Source organism: Artibeus jamaicensis, unplaced genomic scaffold (genome assembly GCF_021234435.1).
Source record: "Artibeus jamaicensis isolate MK-2021 breed Jamaican fruit bat unplaced genomic scaffold, CSHL_Jam_final contig_777, whole genome shotgun sequence".
NCBI lineage: Eukaryota > Metazoa > Chordata > Mammalia > Chiroptera > Phyllostomidae > Artibeus > Artibeus jamaicensis.
Window position 1 is genome coordinate 2,424,189 of NW_026521966.1, and position 21,983 is coordinate 2,446,171.

The window sequence follows — 21,983 nt, forward strand, 5'->3', positions numbered from 1 at the left end:
CTGAGTTAGTAAGATGTTACTGGTCCTTGCCGCACCTTTCCCAGACCGTCAGGATTTGAGTGTAGTTTCCTAGACCGGAGGAAGTCATCAGCATCACCTGGGAACTTGCTAAAACACCAGTGCTGGGCCCTGCTGCCGGGCTCTGGGGTGGGTCTGAGAATAAGAATTTCTAAAAAGTTCCCAGACGATGCTGATTCTGCTAGCCCGGGACAGAACCACTAATGTCAACCAGAGTTTTAGGTGGCCCTCTAATCATCATTGTTAGTTAAAAACTGACTCTAGTCGAAATCATCTTTTTGATATTTTAGACTATGATTTTTATCTGGAGCATTTCCCCAAGTTGCCATAGTCTTTAACTTAAAAAGTATGTAAGTGATACATGTTCATTAAATTAAAATCTGGGGAAAATAAACTAAAAGAAAGATTATGAATTTTGTAAGGGTTAGTATTTTAGACAGACAGATAAACAGTCAGTCTGCCTAAGGCCATTTACCACACTCAGTGTCCTTGATTCTGGAATTCTAAACAGGGTCAGACCTGGTTAGTGCTTGTTTTAGAGATAAACACAGAACTATATATGTGTGGGGGTATATATATATATATATATATATATATATATATTCATACATGAATATATATATACACATACCAATAGAGCTAACAAAATGATATATAATGTATTCTTAGCCTGTTTTTTAAACCTTCTATGTACTAAATATCTTCACATGCTGAATATAGATGTAAATTTTAATTGGTGCAATATTTCCAGTATGTGAATATATTGTGATTTATTTAATTTGTTCTCTGTTGTTGGACTCTTAAGATTTTTGTTCCAGTTTGTTATTGAAAACAATACTGTATGACTATCTTGGTACATGTATTTCTTCATATTTGCTCAGTTATTTTTCTTAGGATAGTAATCTACATATATAGCTGGTATGTAAAAGGTTATGAACTTTTTTTTTTTTTTAATCAATGTATGGTTGCTTCTGGTGCATCCCCTGCAGGGAACTGGCCCCTGCTGGGAACTGGTCTGCAACCCAGGCATGTGCCCTGACCGGGAATCGAACTGCAATCTTTTGGTTCACAGGCCCGTGCTCAATCCACAAACTACACCAGCCAGGGCTAGGTTATGAACTTTTAAGACTGCTAGTCTGAGAGAAAAAATGTGTTCTAGTTTAAATTTGTATTTAGTTATTGGTAATATTTATTGGCCATTTTAATTTATCTTTGTCAATTACCTATTCATATGTATTGCCTGTTTTTCATTGTATGTTTATCCTTTTATTTTTTTGTAAGGTTTTTTTATTAGAATGTAAACTGTTTGTCATATGTTTAAAATATTTTCCCCCAAGGTTTTTTTTTTACTTATATCTTTAACAGGTTCATTTCCCCAACTATCACCTTTTGCAAAAGTCTTAACACTTTTCTGGTGTCAGATGCTGCCCAGAATGCTTACTCACCATTTTTAATCGCTGCGTGATATTTCTTTGAATTGGGTGTACCAAATACACCTCAGTAGCCTCCGGTTTTAGGGGTCCTCAGGAGGGCTTCAGTGTCATCAGTGCTTTGTTTTCAGTTTCTCTACTTTCTTTCCTTAACCAGATGCTAATCCTGAGGTGACAATGACAATGCTTCGTTGGATCTATACGGATGAGTTGGAGTTCAGAGAAGATGATGTGTTCCTGACTGAGTTGATGAAACTAGCTAATCGGTTTCAGCTCCAGCTCCTTAGGGAGAGGCAAGTCACAGCAGATATATTCAAGCACCTCAGATGGTGGTGGCTGAGCTTTAATTATGCCAAGCTCTGGGAAAACAGCTTCTCCTGCTAATGTAAATAACTTTTGCAAGGTGTTCTTTTAAAGGCTATAGGGGGGGAGAGAATTTTATCTCCCTTGTTCTGTGTTCTCTTGTAAGTTAAAGTTTGCTAAAGCTTTTAGGTATTCTTTTTTCCTGCACCGTTTTATTATCTGAGATTACACAATTTTGTGAATTGATACACTGACTAAGAATAATGTAATCCAATATCCAAACCCTCAACTTCCCCTCAGTTAAAGTTTATTAAAGCTTTTAGGTATTCTTTTTTTCCTGCACTGGTTTATTATCTGAGATTACACAATTTTTTGAATTGATACACTGACTAGGAATAATGTAATCCAATATCCAAATCCTCAACCTCCCCTCCTATTCCTTTTCCTTTGACATTTTTTGTCCTTTTAATCTTTTGTTTATAATTTAAAAAAAGTTTTTTAGAAGGGGGAAGGGAGAGGGAAAGAGAGGGAGAAAAACATCAATGTGTGGTTGCCTCTCAAATGCCCCCTACTGGGGACCTACCTGGTTTGCAACCCAGGCATGTGCTTTAGACTGGAAATTGAACGGGTGACCCTTTGGTTTGCAGGCCAGCACTCAACCACTGAGCCACACGAGCCAGGGCTGATATTTTATTTTACTTTCTGATCTTCTGCATGAATGAAGTTCTTGGTCATACTCTGTTTGTTGGAAACACATTAATGCCTAAATTAACACACGAGAATATGGCTCAATACATTTCTGATGTCCTACTTCATTTGTTACTACTATTTAGGTTCCCAAAGAGATAGCCTTCCATGTTCTTTATATTGCCTTTTATTTCTGTTGCTCTCCCAAGTTGGCCTTTCAGAATAATAGAAAACAAAACATTCACCAAATATCAGGCACCTTTTAGTTTCTTTTGGAGATGTGGCCCTTAGCAGTCATCTTGGTTGATGGAGTGTATTTTTATGACATTTTGTGATCTTTTGTATTCTCCTGGGTGTGTAAAGAAAGGGCTTTGCTCCTGAGTGGGTGAATGGATAGTCTCAGCCAGTAAGAGGAACTCCACCCCTTGCTGTGTTGTCCCTAGAGAGCTAAGAGAGACCCTGCTTAGTATTTTCCCTGTGGGGCTGGTGTCTCCCTGGGGAGCAGGAGGTGGCCCCTTGTGTCCCATGTGAGTCAGTACACAGGTTACTCCAAACTGTCTATGATTGATGTGCATTTGAGTGCATTTGAATAGCTAAATCCAATAACTAAGAAAAAAACGGAATAGGTCTAGGATTTGTAAGCACATGAGGCTTTAGGTTGATAAAGCTAACTTTACAGTCAGGGCCTTTCAGTTAACTCTTTCGTTTGTGTGAATTTTTGAACCATCTGAGAGAGAAATGACAATGATTTTAATTAGATTGAATGTGATTTATATCTTTTTTCCCCCAAATTTCCTGAGCTTTCTTCCACTGATCTTGTCAAACTTAACTTATAAATTAAATTGCTTTGATAAAAATGCCATAGGGTTGGAGTAGTTTAGATAATTATAATCTGTGTAATGGATTCTTTTTTTTGCACTTTTATTTTTTTTATTTAATTGGATTCTTTAATTAAAATGCTTGTTGTTTATTCACTGATTAGGCTTCCTAACTATCAGCCTCACCAGGCTTGAATTTGTATTGTTGGGTGTGGGCATTAAGTTGTTGTCTTGTCAGGGCTCTGTTAAGAGCTGGAGTGGAAAATACCCAGGAGTGGATTCAAATGTTGGCTTGTAACGATCACAGAGTGCCCCCTGCTGTCTTGCAGGAGAAATTACACATTTGAGATAATAGGTAAAAGGGCCCTGACACAAATGTGTGCAGTTAAATATGAAGTTGATGTTTCTCATTTTTGTAATGTAGGGATCTTGGTGGTCTGGGAATGCTACCATCAGTTTTATGAAGAGGAAATTGTTTTGTGTTATCAGGAAAATACTCTTTAAAAACAATAATTAATAGTGTATGCTAAAAATTGACTATTAATATAACAATTTTTTCCTCTTTATAAAATCCATGTTCCGTATACGGTATTTAGAAAATATAGGATGTATAAAGAAGAAAACCAGGTCATCTGTAACTCAACAAATACTCGCTGTTTGTTGTTTATCTTTACAGTAATTTTTTTGTGTCTGTCATTTAGACACATGGGAATAATACCAAAACTAGACAGGAATTTGTGGAACACAAATACACACTTGATTTTGTATTTAAAAAATTAGGTTTATTGTTTTTGTGCATCTATATCTTTCTTGTACTCTAATTAAGGACATATTAACAACAAAATTCCTTCAGAAAAGTTAGTCTGTTTTGCTACTTTTTGAAGAGAAGATATGAACTGAGGATTTGAATTTTAAAGTAAGATTACATGGCCACTTCTTCCCAAGATGGAGGTGTAGGTAGACTCACTGTGCCTCCTCACACAACCAAAAGAACAACAATTTAAAAACAAAAAACAACCAGAACTGACAGAAAAATTGAACTGTGTGGAAGTCCAACAACCAAGAAGTTAAAGAAGAAACATTCATCCAGACTGGTAGGAGGGGCAGAGACAGGCAGAGAGGACTCGTGGCCAGGCTGTAGCTGAAGGATGGGGCGTGCAGCATGGCAGCTGATGGACCCAGCAAGGTGGCAGATTGAGAGCTGGGTGGTCCCACATTGTCGAGCAGATAAACCAGAAAAACTGGGGGGCAAGTCAGACTGCAACCCAGGGTTCCAGCACTGGGAAGTAAAGCCTCAAACCTTTGATTGAAAACATCTGTGGGGGTTGAGGCACCTGGAGAAACTCCCAGCCTCACAGGAGAGTTTGTTGGAAAGACCCACAGGGTCCTAGAACATACACAAACCCACCCACCCAGGAATCAGCACTAGAAGAGTCCACTTTGCTTGTGGGTAGTGGGGTAAGTGACTGAAATGCAGCAGAGAGTAGAGCAAGCATCACTGTTCCCTCTCAGACCCTTCCCCCACATACAGTCACAACCCAGAATTGTGGGCTGCTCCACCCTGGTGAACACCCTAGTAGGGCTCTGCCCCTCGCTACATAACAGGCATATCAAGACCAAAAAAAAAGGCCCAAATGAAAGATCAGAGCTCCAGAAAAAATACAGCCGAGGCATGAAGAGATAGCTACCCTATGAGGTGCACCGTTCAAAGCACTGGTAATCAGGATGCTCAAAGAAGTGGTTGAATTTGGTCACAAATTAGATGAAAAAAATGAAGGCTATGCTAAGTGAAATAAAGGAAAATGTACAGGGAACCAATAGTGATGGGAAGGAAACTGGGATTCACATCAATGGAGTGGACCAGAAGGAAGAAACATCCAATCAGAAAAGAATGTAGAAACAATTCCAAAAAATGAAGAGAGGCTTAGGAACCTCCGGGACATCTTTAAATGTTCCAACATCTGAATTATAGGGGTACCAGAAGGGTAAGAGGAAGAGCAACAAGTGGAAAACTTATTTGAACAAATAATAAAGGAGAACTTCCCCAACTGGCAAAGGAAATAGACTTCCAGGAAGTCCAGGAAGCTCAGAGAGTCCCAAAGGAGTTGGACCCAAGGAGGAACACACCAAGGCACATCATAATTACATTAGCCAAAATTAAAGTGAAGTAGAGAATCCTAGAAGCAGCAAGAGATAAGGGGACAGTCATCTACAAAGGAGTTCCATCAGACTGTCAGCGGATTTCTCAAAAGAGACCTTACAGGCAAGAAGGGGCTGGAAAGAAGTATTCCAAGTCATGAGAGACAAGGACCTACATCCAAGATTGCTCTGTCCAGCAAAGCTTTCATTTAGAATTGAAGGGCAGATAAAGTGCTTCTCAGATAAGGTCAGGTTAAAGAAGTTCATCATCACCAAGCCCTTATTATATGAAATGTTAAAAGGACTTATCTAAGAAAAAGAAGATAAAAAACATATACAGTAAAATGACAGCAAACTCACAATTACTAACAACCACACCTAAAACAAAAACAAAAGCAAACTAAGCAAACAACTAGAACAGAACCACCGAAATGAAGATCACATGGAGGGTTATCAAGAGGGGAGTGGGAGAAGGAGAGAGCGGGGAAAGGTACAGAGAATAAGTAGCATAGATGGTAGGTAGAAAATAGACAGGGGGAGAGCAAGAATAGTATGGAAAATGTAAAAGCTAAAGAACTTGTATGTATGACCCACGGACATGAACTAAAGGGGGGAATGTGGGTGGGAGGGGGTGTGCAGGGTGAAGGGGAGTGAAGGGAGAAAATAGGACAACTGTAGTAGCATAATCAAAATATATTTTTAAAATTAAAAAATAAGATTACATGTTCTTCAGTTGTGTAAATCATGTCCGTTAGTATTTATAGCTTACCCAAATAGTGAATGATGTTCTGGGGACACCAGAGTTTAGTGAAAATGAAGTGCCTGCCAGTTATAACAAAACATCTGTCCTCGGGAATCATAGTAAACTGTCTTGGTTCAGTGTCTCTTGTCAGTAGAAAGGAAGAGAATGGAATTTTCAGACTCATTTAGCATTGTCTATAAATGTGCTTTGTAAAGTGGCCTACAAAGGTAAGTCAGTACTGAGATTATACTATGTGTTAGGACACTAGGGTGGCAAGACTACGGACACTTGTCATTGTAAAAAAGGTAAAAGTCTTGTATATATCTAAAAAGAGGGCTTTTGACCTGGAATGCCCTGATTTCATAGCCAGGGTCAGAATGACTTCCTTAAACATTGCTGTGGTGTGGTGGGAGTTTGTGGAAACTAGTGGTTAAGACAGGTAGACAGGAGGTTCAAAAATGTAACTGTTACTCGTTATTGTAAGTTATTTAGATATCGTAACAATTTGATTTAAAAGTGTCATTGGGAGTGATGCTTCTTTACATGAAGGCATCCATGTTACTTAAAAAAGCATTTAGCCCTGGCTGGGTGGTTCAGTTGGTTGGAGTGTTGTCCTGTACACCAAAAAGTTGCAGGTTCAATTCCTGATCAAGGCACTACCTCAGTTACAGCTTTGATCCCCAGTCCGGGCGCATATAGGAGGCAGCTGGTCAAATGTTTCTCTCTCACTCTGATGCTTCTTTCTCTCTCCCTCCCTCCCTCCCTTCCTCACCACCCCCATTTTCCTCTCTCTAAAATCAATTTAAAAAACATATCAGGTGAAGATTTTAAAAAATTAAGCATTTAAGTAAAAATGCTTAAATGTAGGTGCCTACATTTATGGCTCAATGGAGAAATGACTGAGATTATTCTTGCTCCTAGCATGAGGTCTCATTTGTGAGATTTTGAAAGTTTGTTCCTCATTCTTCTCAGGTCTGCCCTGTGACTCCCTTCTTCCCCCATCTCCCACTCTCCCATGGTCTTTCTCCACTTCTGTTAACTAAACCTCACCTGGTAAAATAGGGAATTACCTGCTAGTCGGTCTGTTACTCTTATTTATAATAGTACTGAAACCCATTCATATTAGTTATTAAGCATCTTCCTTGAGAAGGTTCTCAGACTTATGAGCACACCTGTTAATGTATTTTATACTGTACAAAGTTTATATAGTTTTATCTTGAAAAACACATCCTCTAAACCCCTGATATAGAGTATTTACAGAGGAGGAGATAGGGACTCAGAGGGCTTGTGTAATCTGGTCTCTAACGTTCAGTGGATCTCAAACTCAGGTCTGTCTTGTCTTGTAGTCCATTATGTTCTCGTTACTACATTCTATCCTTGTGATCAGTTAAGGGTTTTTGTGGGGACTGTGGAACAGAGGAAGCAGTGGTGGGGTGTCCACAAATACCCCTAACATTGTCTTTGGTCTCTCTACTGTCTTTGGAAGTGAACCTGATTTGGAGGGAAATACACAGGCAAGGGAGATGAAAGGATCATGCCACCAGCCTCCTTCCTCCTTGCCCCCAGGCTCTGTTCTGTGGAGGTGCACTAAGGCTTCCAGTTCTGGGCACTGGAAGCCCCAGTCTCCGGCACTGCGTCTTCTACGCTGGGGTTTGCGCCTCTTTTGTGCTGCCAGAGGCCCACTTGCCTGTGTGTAACCCTCTCTTCTCTGATGTAGTTGTTCTCTTGTCAGTGATTATTGTCGTTACTGTTACGGGGTTTTATGGGCTGTCCATTGCAGCCAGCTTTATCTTGGTGTACTGTGGTTTTTACTAATGCAGTTGTTTCTGTACATGATAGATTTTTAAAAATATATTTTTGAAGATTTTATTCATTTATCTTTAGAGGGGAAGGGAAAGAGAGAGGGAGAGAAACATCAATGTATGGTTGCCTCTAATTTGTCCCCTGCAGGGAACTGGCCTGCAACCCAGGCATGTGCCCTGACTGGGAATCGAACTGCAATCGCAGGCCCACACTCAATCCACTGAGCTACACCAGCCAGGGATGATAGAATTTGTTTAATGGACTTTTTAAAAACAACTTTATTAAGTTACAATTCACATAACAAACAGTTTACCTTTTGGGAGGAGTTTTAGGGGCCTGTCAGTGGGTGAAGGCACAGGGCCGGCTCTCTGAAGCTGTCGTTAAGCCGTCGGATTGCACGAAAGAGTCGTGCTAGTGAGCACAGCAGTTGTGTCCCTGGTGTGTAAACATCAGAGGTCTGAACTTGGTCTGTTGTGTGTTTGATTTGACAGTGGTCTGTGTGTATATCATCTGTGAATTTCATGTGATTACTTTTAAGGCAATTGGGGGATTATGCATAACATGTATTTACAATTTATTTGGGTTCTGACCAGAATGAGCAGTATAATTTCAGAATGAAATTCCAGTACTTTCACAGTATGGTTGCTCAGCCATAATTTATTCATAAGTACTTTGCCTAATTTTACACTTAGGTGTTACTGGAATAGCCTCCATACACAGATTATTTATTGGTATGGTTTGTTAATTTATGAATATATTTGTCCTAATAATATTGTTCATCATTTATACTCTCTTGTAGATGTGAGAAGGGTGTTATGTCTCTGGTGAATGTCAGGAACTGTATTCGCTTCTATCAGACTGCGGAGGAACTGAATGCCAGCACCCTGATGAACTACTGTGCGGAAATTATTGCAAGTCATTGGGTGAGTGGGAGTGAGGGTGTGGACAAAGCACCCTCGCTGGAAGTCAGAAGACCTGGGTGAGACCTAGTTCCTGGCAGATTGCCTCGCTGGAGCACGTTTCCTCTTACTACAAAAGTGAAGGCTAAGTTACATTATATGGTCTGGGAGATTCTTTTTGGCTCAAAAAGTGTTGTAGTTCTGATTTCAGAGTAGAGGGCAAGTAGCTCAGGTCAAAAAAAGAAGCTAAGAATGAAGGTACAGCTACCTTCACCTTCTATCTGCAGAAGGGGAGGCCAGGAGCCCTGGGAGCAGCTGCGGCCGCGGGGCCGGCAAGCTGGCAGTGCTTGGCATTTTCATTTCAGGGGCTTTCCCTGTGCTTTCTCCATCCTCTGGAGAGCACTGTTAAATTTGGATTTTCCTTTCTTGGTAGCTTTCATCATAAAAAACAGGTTTTGTATTTCTGTATTTTATTGTCTGTTTTGCATTTTTTAAAAGTTACAGCTAGTGCTGTATTTTATAACCTAGTTTCTGCAGATTATTTGGTGTTCAACAACATTGTGAACAAAAGTGTCTAAAAGAATTGAGTTTTGAAGAATTGAAACAGGAATGGTAACCTTTCCGCTAAAATAGGTATAAATTTAGAGATCTGCAACAGCAGATCAGTTGTGACTCAGCAGAGTGAATTGCTCGTGGAGGCTCCAGTTAATTCTGGAATTGCCATCTTTGTAGGGGTGAGGAAAAGGACTCTCCACCCATGGAGGGCCCCTCAGGGCTGCGTCCTTGCGGCTGTCAGTGTTGCCTGTGCTTTACCGTCTCACCAGGAGGCACAGCAGTGCTTGGTAAAGAATAGAGGCTTGGGAGGTGGGCCTCTTGGCTCTAGAGGCCATCTCAGCCATTTGTCACTGGGTGAACTTGGGCAACTTAGCCTCTTTATGTTTTACTTCAGCTGTAAAGTAGAAATGGTAACAGTACTTGCCTTGTAGGGTTTTTGTGAGGATTAAATGAGTTGGGAAATACTAAGTCCTTTAAAGTAGTGCCAGACAGTTCTAAGAGCTTCTTAGTGAATGTTAGTTGTTATTGTTTTGGTCATTCTGCTCTGCTTTTCACCATCTTTTAAATCCTTAGGATGACTTACGAAAAGAGGACTTCAGCAGCATGAGTGCTCAGCTGTTGTACAAAATGATCAAATCCAAGACTGAGTACCCTTTACATAAAGCTATCAAAGTGGAGAGAGAAGATGTGGTCTTTCTTTACCTAATTGAAATGGATTCACAGGTACTGTATCTGGTTTGGTTTTATTCTCCCCCCGCCCCCCACGTTTTTCTTGCCCTTTTCCCAAACTATACTTCGCTTGTTTTTCTCTGTAATGCTCTTCACTTCCTCTGAGCCATTCATTACTGGTACAGTTTTTAGTGCAGTACTTCTACTAGTCATTTGTTCAAGGCAACCTGAGCCTTTTCTGTCATGCTCCTCAGAGCTCTTCTAGCCTCTGCCCATTGCTCAATTCCAGAGCCACTGCCACATTTTTAGGTAATTGTTGCACAATCCAGCTCCTAGATACCAAAATTGTTCTAGTTTTCTTTTGCTGCTGTAAGAAATTACCATGAAACTAGTGGCTTAAAACAACACATATTTCATCTTCTTACAGTTTTGGAGGTTGATAGTCCAGTACCAGGTGTCGGCAGGTTGTGTTCTTTTCTAGAGGCTCTCGGGGAGAATCCATTTCCTTATCATCTGGGTCGTTGGCAGGATCCAGTTCCTTGTGACTGCAGGACCAGCGTCCTGATTTTCTTGCTGGCTACAAGCTGAGCTACAAGCTAGTTTCAGTTGCTAGAGGCTGTCACGTTTCCCAGCTCTTGGCCCTCTTCCCCCATCTACACAGCCAACAGTGGTGGATCAAGTTCTTGTAATGTCACATCTCTCTGACCTACTCTCCTGCTTCTCTTCCTCATTTTTAAGGGCTCATGTGATTAGATAGACTGGGCTCTGCTGGACCATCTCAAGGTCCTTAACCTTAATCACATCTGCACAGTGTCTTTTGTCCATATAAGGTGACATGCTCACAGGTTCTGGAGATAAGGACATGGATGTCTCTGGGGCTGTTATTCTGCCTGCCACACTACCTTAGAAGAAATGCAGTTGCTTTTGACAGATGGGGGAGTGGTATGTTTTATCCTTGGGTGTCCAGTATCAGGGGAGACATTTAAACTGCTAGAGGGGATTAAATAGTTAAGCCACGGTCTTTCTGGGGGAAAAAAAAAAACAGCTGTTTACCCTCAGGTGCTCCTAACCTCTGCCATGGCCCTTGTGTTCCTGTAGGGCTCCTCTAGCTGCTGCACTAGTGTTGCCTGCCCTGTGCTCACACCCGCTCTGTGAGTCCCCGTTCATTCAGGCCTCCCTGAGAGGCAGGTGCCCTGAGGAGTCCGGAGAGAAGTTTGCTAATTCCGTTGAATTTGGGGAGTGAGCTAAATTTTGACATTTTCATAAGAGATGATATTTAAGAATCAGGGTGGGAGAGATTAAAATCAATTGAATTCTCTACTGGCTGGGTGCTAATTTACAAATTTATCTATGCAGCTCCCTGGGAAGCTGAATGAATTGGACCATAATGGAGATCTTGCCTTAGACCTAGCTCTTTCACGACGACTAGAGAGTATTGCCACCACGCTGGTTAGTCACAAAGCTGACTTGGACATGGTAGATAAGAATGGCTGGAGCTTGTTACATAAAGGAATCCAAAGAGGTAGGAAGACGTGTATTTTATTTTTTTCTCTGCAGGCAGTTTTACTTACATCCAGGTAATTTTTGAAGACGCTTTGACCCTGTTCCACAGTTCGTAAAGGCTTCTTGAGTCTGTCCTCGGGCTACATGACTTGGAATTTGTGATCAGCGGGTCAGGGAGGGACTGCTGAACTGTTGCCTGTGCCTTGTTGGTTAGGTTCTTCCTAGTGTTGGCGGAGCCCCAGAAGAAAGGATAGAGAAGTACCTTTTACTTATAAGCCAATAATTTGTTTGCTTTTCAAGATCTTCTGCAGGAATTGTGCTAGGAAGACTTTACTTGTAACAGTTACTATAAGAGAGGGACAGTATCTAAACCACAAATGTTTAAACATATTCTTGGATTCAGAGTTGTCTTCTCTTCTGTCATGGCAAAGTGATTGATGTTCATTCTGTTTTTTGTAGCTATAAGCAAAAATTATAAATTGTAGCTATATTTTTGGTACATGGTCATTAGTAGTGGGAGGAATGTGGAAGTGATAGAATTAAGATCAGAACATCTTAACCTTAATCAATTTACTTTTCAAGGAAAAAAGTATGCCTCGTTTGACTTTCTTTTGTTTTTCCCATGCCCTTATTAATTCTTAAGTCCCAAATGGACCCTGCCTGCCTCTGCTCTGCAGTTGTCAGTTTCGATAAGGTGGGGAGCTGTCTAGAGGTACCATTCCAGTGTGGGCTGAAAACTCAAAGATGACAGAGCCTTAATTTTGTAGAGGGATAGAGGACTTGCTTGAAGTAATTGGCCACTTTTTTGTTTACATGTGGACAACAAAGACAAAGTGTACCAGCTCCCCCAACATCTTAATTGGGTATATTTACCCTTTCAGTTACGCATTATTGCAGTATTACTGTCTCTGCTACACTTCTGTCATTCACAGGTTGCTTTTAATGGGTAGAATGTAGTCATTTCAAATACGGTTCTGTTGCAGCTGTGGCTTTGCCCTGTTTGGGGAAAGATTTTGAGTAATAGAAATATCCCTCTAAGCCATGTGCTAAAGTGTTAAGTTTGCTGGCTAATGGAAAGGAAAAATGTGTTCATTGTTGGGAAGGAAATCCTTAGAGTACATCAGTGTCAAGAGCAGACGCATTTTTCCCAAGCACCACTCTGCGTTGTGCAAAGCCATTGGGTGCTTAGCACTGGGTGTGTGTTCAGTGGGGAGTGTTACCGCCACACAGGGAATTCTTCTCTCCCATACTGTTTAGTGTCTGAGATGTTTATTTTGGAAACAAATAGACCTGTTACCAAAAAAACAACCTCAGAATTATGTTTCTTTCCTCTTGGGGAGTTAAATTCTTATGTGTGATGAAAAAACATCTTTGATGAGTTATTAAATATTTTGGTGATTGCTTAGTTACAGGAATTGCCAAGAATTGGTGATGCATTCTTGATGCTTATTTTCAGATGATTTAATTTTCCACTCTGAATTTATCAGTTGCCTGCAAGCCTGTGGATTACAGTGTGGGTCAACTTGATTGCTGCTAATTTTGGAGAGTGTGGCACAGTGTAGTGGACACAGCACTGGTGTTGGAGCTTGCATGTACCACGGTTAGAATCCTGGCTCATTGGACAAGTCACTTAACCACTTGGGTCTCCCTTTCCTCATTGTGAAGTGGGACTCATTTCTCTACTGGTTGTTGGGAGGATGAGAAACTGTGTTGGCAGCACGCTTCACACAGTGACTACGTGTGGTAGAGTCAGCCTGTGGATCTCACCCTAGCCCTGTGGTGGAGTGTCACGACTGGCTCCAATTCCTGTAGGACGTTTTTTCACTTTTCCTTCTTCAACTAGAGCTGTTTACCTTTAAGTTCGTTATAGTAAGAGTGAAGATCTTTCATACATGAGATTTAAGAATGTTTCTGGACACGCATTAGAATTTATAAACAAAATAGTCAGTGATCACTCAAATAACCAAGTATACTGATCAGTTTGTGTGGAGAACACAATAGGCACCCAGGGTCTGTGGGTGAGTCCGCAGGAGGTATATGTAGGGCCAGAGGGAAGCCATCTCTTCTGGTTAGCTACATGTGGGCAAGATGATGAATCCTTGCTTTTAAAGAAATCGAGTTCTTCTTGTGCTGGTTTTCCTTAACAGCCAACATCAGTCAATGTGTCTCTTAAATAAGATGCTCCTGTCTAATTGTAGATTTGCAAATTATGCTACCAACGGGTGCAGCATAAGACACAGTTTGTATTAATTAAGTAATGAACATTACTGGCTGTTCCAAAACTTCATCATGAAGCTGCAGTAAAAGAAAAAAAATTGTATGTGGGATTTTTTAATGTTAACTCTGTTGGTAGGAATATTTTTATTTGGACAAGTCATTATAATAATGCCTCATTTACCTGACAGTGTCATGAATGAGGTGATAAAGAAACTGAAACATTTAAATATCAGTTTTAATTTTAACTGGTTTTTATGGAAATCTTTCTAAAGTGTATTAGAAGTTATCATATTGATAGGAACTTTATAAGTGGTCCTTTTGGTGTTTTTTGTTCCCTCCTTTGTCCTGCTTTTTTGTTGTCCAAAAAAATGTCTTTTTTCAGTTGTCTTTTTTCTCTAGGTTTTGTACCTGTGGGCTGACTTTCTTTTAATGTAAAACATCATAAATTTTCAATTTTCAGTATTTCCTTAATAACTTTTTGGGGTTCGTAGGTATATGTACATACATATGTTTAAGCAAAAAAGCCAAAAACAAACCCCAAACTTTGGTTCTTACTAAATATAATCTAAATGCTATAATTCTTTTAAGAGGGTTCAAATACAGAAAGTTTTTATTATACCTTCCACCTGAATCCAAGCATTGAAAGGTTGTACCCTTATTTCTATGTGTAGTACTTACCCAGTTTTTCATTAATCTGTATTATTTTGTCTTTACTGTCAATTTACCTCTTAATATGGAATATATGACAACCTTAAAGGTGATTGAACCATATTCCACCTCTTTCCCAGTATCTTATATATTGTATTATTTATGTTAAAGTTCTTTGTCTTAATAACTCTAAATTTTCTTTCCACTTTCAGAGTGTAAGTGGCTTTCTCTAGGATATTTTATTCTCTCGCTAGTGTATTGTTTTTACATACACTCTCCTAGTCTGAATCTCTGTGGGGACTACTCATACTACATGAGAGCCCCACTGAGGACCCCATGTGTGTGGATATCCGTGTACGGAGGGCAACGGCCCAGCTCAGCCTGGCCCTGACATGCCTGTCACCTGGCGCTTTCAGAGCTCTGCTGACACCTGTTGTAAAGAACTCTAAGCTTTGGTCCTTTGCACATGATGTTGGTAAAGACTGCATCTTCCCCCACCCCCTAAGAAAAAATTGGGGGCAGATGAGAGAATATTTCAGAATGTGTTAATTAGAGAAGTCTTAAGGTACCTGAAGTCATAATTAATTGGAATTAGAGCCAGTCTGTAAAGTGGAACTTAATAGCCTTGACGGGTCAATTAATTGTCTTCCCAAACATTGCCCTGGTGCCTGTTTTGTATAAGACAGTAGCGAATACAGGAACAACTCAGACATGGACTTATGCACCTGAGGGTTCTCTGGTGGCCTAGCCACCTCAGTGCCAGAGTTCACATTCTCCGGCAAGATGGTACCTTGGAAGAGAGTACAAAGCACATGAAAGTGTTGAAAACCAGATGATTTTGAAATTCCATGTTCACTGAAGACCAGGTGAAATCCATACATTCAGTGAAAATGAGCATAAGAATATCGATAACAGATTTGAGTTTGGCCACTCCTGAAATTGTAAGCCTTATTCTGGATCTTTAGATTACCTTAGTTGAAGAAAATGAGATGATTGCAAGATATAAAAGAAAAACTCTCACCAGTGACTTTAAGTGAAAACTATTTTCTGGAAGTTGTGACTCAAAGGAGTATGTCTGCAACATGAACAGAACTAGAAACAGATGAAAGTTTCCTGATGCAAAGACAAAACAGATCAACTATGGCAAGAGCATCGTTGTTTATAATCAATATCTTGAATAAGTTCCAAAGCACCTTTAACAACCTGGCATTCATCCCAAGACTTCCAGCGAATTTAAGAAGTACAGTCATGGGACCAGCAAACCAACCTGGGAGGTTGCTGTGCACTTGGGGGATCTTCCAGCTAAAGAAAGGTGCCATTTGCAAGAAATTAATCCTGTATAAACCTTGGCGAAATGGGCACAGAATGTACAGAAAGTACCTCTCAATCCCAGATGAGCTCTTGGGATGACCGAGATGTGTACCCCGGCACACCCACCAAAGTCAGACAGGTAGACTGTCAGAGGGTGGCTGAGTCTCATTTGAGAGACTGTGCAGCTATGAGCTTGTTGGGCTACGTGGAGGCCGTTGGAGGAAACCGCTGCTTCCCGCCTGCTGAAGTGTCTCAGCGCATACACTGTGCGTTTAGAGCTGGATGATCTCTGTTGATAGTTTATTATCTTACGATGCGTTGTCATTCTTGCCTTATTTTCTTAAGAAATGTTAATTTTATATATAGTGACTTATGCATATTTTAAATTGTAAATTGAACTAAATCTAAGGAAGATCAAACTTTAAGTAATCTTACAACAAACTTAGTTGCTTAATTTCTGTCATCTTCCAAGTTACCTTGACAAGGTACTTTAACTGGTTTCGTACAAGTATTTATTTATAACATTAAATTGCCACTTGTTAGATAGCTTGGTTCTGAATTTAGCCATCTATTCACAGAACCAGCCTAGAGTCAGCTCGTCTTTGCTAGTCTATGGTAAGATATTCAGAGAATTGTATACCTTTAATATCTTTAGGTAAACTTAATTATTGGCCTTTCGTCAGGATGTCACAGTAGTTCTTTTCCCTCATACAGAATGCTAAATAAGCAAAAGCAGTAGCCTGAGCTGTTGAAGTCATTCGATTTTATGTAAGTTACTCAGTTTCAATCTGATACTTGATAGTCCTGGTCAGCCTCTTCTATCTGTAATACACTAAGAATTAGATAGAAGTTTTGTTTTTTTACATCCAGTTAATTTACCACGTGAATTTTTTTGTAACTGTTAATGGGTACAGATTGTTTATTCAAATATTCAGTTGTAAACTTGTTAAGACTATTATGTTTGCATGTAATAAGATTGAGGAAAAAAAGAATCATTATAATCACAGTGAATAAATCAGACATAGTCTTCCTCTGAAGAGGAACCCGTAGGCAAATGCAGCAGGCAGAAGGCATGTGTGGCTTGCATATAGACTGGGAGGGGGGGGGGATGAGAGGGAGATAAATTCTTTGGGGGAGAAATCTTGGAACCCCTTTTGAGAGTTGATGAATAGGAGAGGCTTTTGAAGGACAGGAACCCAGTATACTTAAATAGTGAGGTGTTACTGACGTGAGGGGACAGGACAGATAACACGGAATCAGAAATTGAACGAAGCCTTTTGAATTCAAGTATGTAATTCTGTGATCTCGATGCTGAGTTCCCACCTGTAGGTGTCCTGACAGGTTCTGCTTCAGACACACCCAGTTGTTCTCTTTGTCTTTTTGAGGCAATGTTAGCCAGAATAGCTTGCCCTGGGTATTGTCCTATGTGACCATTTCTTTTGTTATTTCTTTTACAGGAGATGTCTTTGCTTCTACTTTCCTCATTAAGAATGGGGCCCTCGTCAATGCTACTACCTTGGGCTCACAGGAGACACCATTGCACCTGGTGGCATTGTACAGTCCCAGGAAACACTCGGCAGAGGTGATGTCTGCGATGGCACAGATTGCAGAGGCCCTCCTGCAGGCTGGTGCTAACCCTAACATGCAGGACAGCAAGGGCAGGTAAGTTGGGGGTCAAATAGACTGTTCTTAGGTCCATTCCCAGAGTGTTCTTTTATGGTGACGTGTAACTGGCAGATGGGGACTTTGTGTTGTTTAGTTTGGCATTATTCAATCTCATTTTTATTAAAGGCACAAACATTCATTTGTTATGCAAATGAGAGACATGACTAAGGCCAGAGGCATTTGGGGAAACCTTTTCCATCCTGAGTTAACTGAGGTCCTTGGATTTTTAAGCCATTTCTGTCATCATCACAGTGGTCATCTAGTTCAGGTCCTCCAACAGAACCTTCTTGGAGTTGCTTGGGTAAACTGAAGAAGTGGAGCACACCTTCTCGAGGCAGTCAGCTGTATTTCTGTGAGGTCTCATTATTGGGAAGCTCTCTGTATTAAACCCAGTTCTGCCTTCTTGTAAATACTGCACTTGGGACAACTCCATCTGCACAGCTTGCCATTTCTTCCACAGCACTGCCCTTTGTATATTTGTCAGGAGCAGTTGTGTTCTTTTGCCCCTTCCCAGAAATATTTAGTTGAGGATTCCTTGTGGTTTAGAATCTAAGAAAGGGCTGCTTGTCTGTAGGACAGCAGTATGGGAGGCAGTGAGGGGGAGTGAAGCCACCTGAATCACCAACAAGTTGGACTCACTTTGCACTGTAGCAGCTCAATATTTTGTACTTTGAAACCCTCTCAAAAATAAGAAAAGAGTTTGGTGAAATCCGAATAGGAAAATAGATTTATGTGATGGACAAAATACTTAAATAAGATGGATCTCTATGAACTGTCAATATCATGTGATGGTTATTTTATTACCCCCAAATAATTACATTCTTTTTCCCCCCTCCTGTTGATTCTTCATTTTTCCCCCCAACTGCAGTAAACTCTGGCAGTCTGTGACTCTGAGATAGCTGCCAGCCTGGGGGCCCTGTGCTCTGTGTGGCAGCCTCCTTCAGGGCTCGTGAGGGCTAAATAAAAAGGTGAAGGGTAGTCAATTGCCACTTTGATGAGCTCCTGCCTGTTGCCAGTCTGACTGTGTTTGGGTATAACAGAGAACTATTGGAAGAAAAAATTTCCTTTAAGAATTGTGGAGGACAGGTAGGGGGAAATATGCATACCTATGCTAGAAACTGCTCCTTTAAAAGCACCTGATTAAATACTGAACCTTACTTAGAGTATTTGTATCTCTTTCTTTTATTGATTCTTATCCTTCTGGCTACTGAATAAATGGTAACATATAAGCAAACCCATTGTCTTTGATACTTGGTCATTGTTTTTAGAAAACTGTTTGCCCGGGGTGGAAAAGACACTGTTGCAGAGATGTGGAATTTCTTGTGGATATTGATTCTGCCTAGGATTCTAGTCTCCTGCTAGGAGTAATTGGGCCCATTCTGACTGACACCCCTTCTCCTTCATTCTGCAGGACTCCCTTACACTTGTCCATCATGGCCAGGAATGAATACGTGTTCAATCAGTTGCTGCAGTGTAAACAGTACGTAGGGAGACCTGGAGAAATGAAAAAGCAGTTGTGAGGGTGGGATTGTGAGTGAAAAATAATTTTAAATGTCTTTTAGTGTTATAAATTTTAATATGTGAAAGTACATTTTAAAAATGATCACTTAAAAAGTATAAAGAAAAAGAATGAGGATGTTGTCAGCATAGTGACTAAGAAGGTGCTTGCTATTCACATTGCTTCCTTATTTCAGATTAGATTTAGAACTGAAAGACCACGAGGGCAGCACAGCTCTGTGGCTTGCAGTGCAGTACATCACTGTGTCATCCGACCAGTCTGTAAACCCCTTTGAAGACCTCCCTGTGGTAAATGGGACTTCATTCGATGAGAACAGCTTTGCAGCCAGACTCATTCAGCGTGGCAGCAACACCAATGCCCCCGACTCGGTGTCAGGTAAAGCAGGCATCCGTGAGAGCGGGTGCTCCACTCTGGAGGCCCGTGTTCTACCCAGAATTTAGAAACTCAATGACATATTATCATGAGGAGTGTTTTGTACTTAATTTTAACTGTAGTGTAAGTCCAAGTTATTTTTATTTTAATCTTGTGCTTTAAAAAAAATTTAGCCCCACTTTGTAAGTTATGTCTATTAAGCTGAAACACTTCCAGTTATTTAATGTAGTGAGTTTCAGACTTTTTGGAATCAGAACTCCTTTACCCTCTTAAAAATTATATCCCAGCCTGGCTGGTGTGCCTCAGTCAGTTGGAGCGTTGTCCCGTAGATGAGAGGTTGCAGATTCAATTCCCCATCAGGGCACATTCCCAGGTTGAGGGCTCAGTCCCCAGTCTGTGTGCATCCGGTCCCTGATTCAGGCGTGTGCAGGAGGCAGCCAGTTGGTGTTTCTCTCTCACATCGGTATTTCTCTCTCTCCCTCACTCTCTGAAAGCAGAGGAGAAATGTCCTTGGGTGAGGATTTTTAAAAAAATTATCCCAAAGAGCTTTCGTTTTGGTGGATTGTGGTTTTGATATTTATTGTATTAGAAATTAAAACTGAAAAACATTTTAAAGCTGTATTAATAATAAGCCACCTTACTGCCAGCAGACGCCACCAAGTAAGCCTTGTTAAAGTCTCCCTCCCGCGGTTGTCATGTCTGAGTTGGGTCTCCCAAACAGCCAGAACAGCCGCAGAAGTTCTGTGTCAGAGCTTTGAGCTTTGGAACAGCCGGGACAGGCTGAGGAGGCGTTTTGAGCAGCGGGGAATGGCTCTGGCTGTGTGGTGCTGAGAGATCTGAGCACAGTTGTACCACATAAAATTTGAGGAGAGGGGTTCCATGTAATTCAGTACTGAGTACTAGCAATGTATAAAGTATGGGTAGGTGCCACTGATGAAGGGAATTGGCCCCTAAAAAGATGGATATTAAGCAGCCCTTACTCTAAAAGAAGTTAACTTAAAATGAAGGTCACGTGAAATCATCCCTCTGGGTGACAGACATGAAAGCTCAACGCAGTGGTAAAAAGCTGCAGGGCAGTGCGCATAGGAGAGGGGTGTTCTCGACTGAAGACCCTCTGGAAATGAGATCGTTACTACGTTGATTTCTATTTATAAGTGTATGTTGGTTGTCATGATTTTATTGATTTCTAATTTAATCATGAGAGTAGCACATAAGATTGGTTCTTTGATATTCAGAATTGACTTCAACTTTTACTCATTTTTATAAACATTTGCCGTGTACTTGAAAAATGTGCATTCTTTCATTGTAGAATGCAGCATTCTCTGTTTATGTCTGTTAGGTCAGGCTCCTTCTTTATGCTGTTCATATCTTACTGATTAATGTAACTTACAGACTGCTTGATCTCTCAATTTCTGGGAGGTAGATTAAAATTTTTCACTATAATTATAGATTTGTCCATTTTTCTTGCTAGTTCTGTTCATTTTACTTTATATACTTTTATTTTTTTAATATGAAGGATATTTTTTAATCTATTTTAGAGCAAAAGGAAGGGAGGGGATGGGGTGAGAGAGACACATCTGTGTGAAAGAGAAGGATCGGCCGCCTTCCCCCGCCCCGTGCTCCCTGACCAGAGATCAAACCACAACCTTTTGGTGTATGGAACGATGTTCCCACTAACAGCCTCTCGGCCAAGGCTGTATACTTTGTTTAAATATACATTCAGTATTATTGTTTTTTTCCTTGTTTCATTTTTTATTGTGTGTGTAATCGCCTTAGACCACTGTTTTTCTACACTGCAATGATGTTTCAGTAGTCATAGGTTGTCTTTGTTTTATAGGGAGATACAGGTATCCCTGCTCTTCAAAAGTTCATCTTATGCCACTTTGCTTTTACAAAAGACCATGTTAGTGCCTGTTTTTGTTAACTGAAAGAAATGGAGGATTTTCACTTTTACAAAAAGGGCCAAAAGCAAAAATAGCGTTCATCATCTGTTTGCAGCAAGATGGCATGCACCCCAGGTAGCAAGAGTGGCATTGCTTTTACTTCATGTTAGGGTTTTATTTTAGGTTTTATGTGTCATTTGATATGGTTTGGTAGGTTATCTTGGGGGTCCATGAATGCTTAAAAATTTTCCCTTATAAGTTCATGTAATTGCTTGCCACTTTATACCATTTCAGCCTATGAAGGATTTTTATAGGAAACTTCCTTTTTTTGGATAGTGGGACAGACATGTAGAGATGTCAGTCTTGTGTGCACCACAGTGACTACAGAAGGGAAAATAGGAGTCTCAGTTGGAGCAATTCAGCCTGAGGGGGAATGGTTTCTCTGAGGGCAGGGGGAGAGGGGTGTGAGCACAGAGCAGTGCCTTGTCCCGGTCCCTCACCTTGTTTTCAGTCCTGGTATTTAATGTGGGTTTTCAAGTAGCATGGACGTAGAACTCAAGATTTTGTGTTTATCCAAAAAGGAAATAGATTTTAATAGAAAGAGAGACACTGCTCAGGAATAAACCATTCAAGACAAAACAAAGAAAAAAATTTTTGTTTTATTTAGAAAAGAATGATTGTGGTAAACAAAACATGTCTAAGCCAAGAACAGATATTTAAGACCCTAGGAGTAAAAATGAAGTATTTAATGACATTTTGTGGTAGAACTTGAGCTCACAGTGTCTTCAAATGAACGCCTAAC

General features: G+C 40.5%; 1 protein-coding gene and 1 pseudogene across 4 annotated transcripts in view; both read left to right on the forward strand.

Annotated features, from left to right (window-relative positions):
- ANKFY1 (ankyrin repeat and FYVE domain containing 1) overlaps window positions 1–21,983 on the forward strand; it is an 87,847-nt gene that overhangs the window by 40,954 nt on the left and 24,910 nt on the right. For 3 of the 4 annotated variants that reach the window (XM_037133055.2, XM_037133056.2, XM_037133057.2), the window contains 7 exons: window positions 1,606–1,741; window positions 8,740–8,863; window positions 9,968–10,117; window positions 11,420–11,585; window positions 17,200–17,404; window positions 18,819–18,887; window positions 19,102–19,301. In XM_037133055.2, the coding sequence (XP_036988950.2) occupies window positions 1,606–1,741; window positions 8,740–8,863; window positions 9,968–10,117; window positions 11,420–11,585; window positions 17,200–17,404; window positions 18,819–18,887; window positions 19,102–19,301 (1,050 nt within the window). The other variant, XM_037133058.2, reaches the window with a different exon arrangement.
- LOC119040183 (histone RNA hairpin-binding protein-like) lies at window positions 11,597–16,078 on the forward strand (annotated as a pseudogene).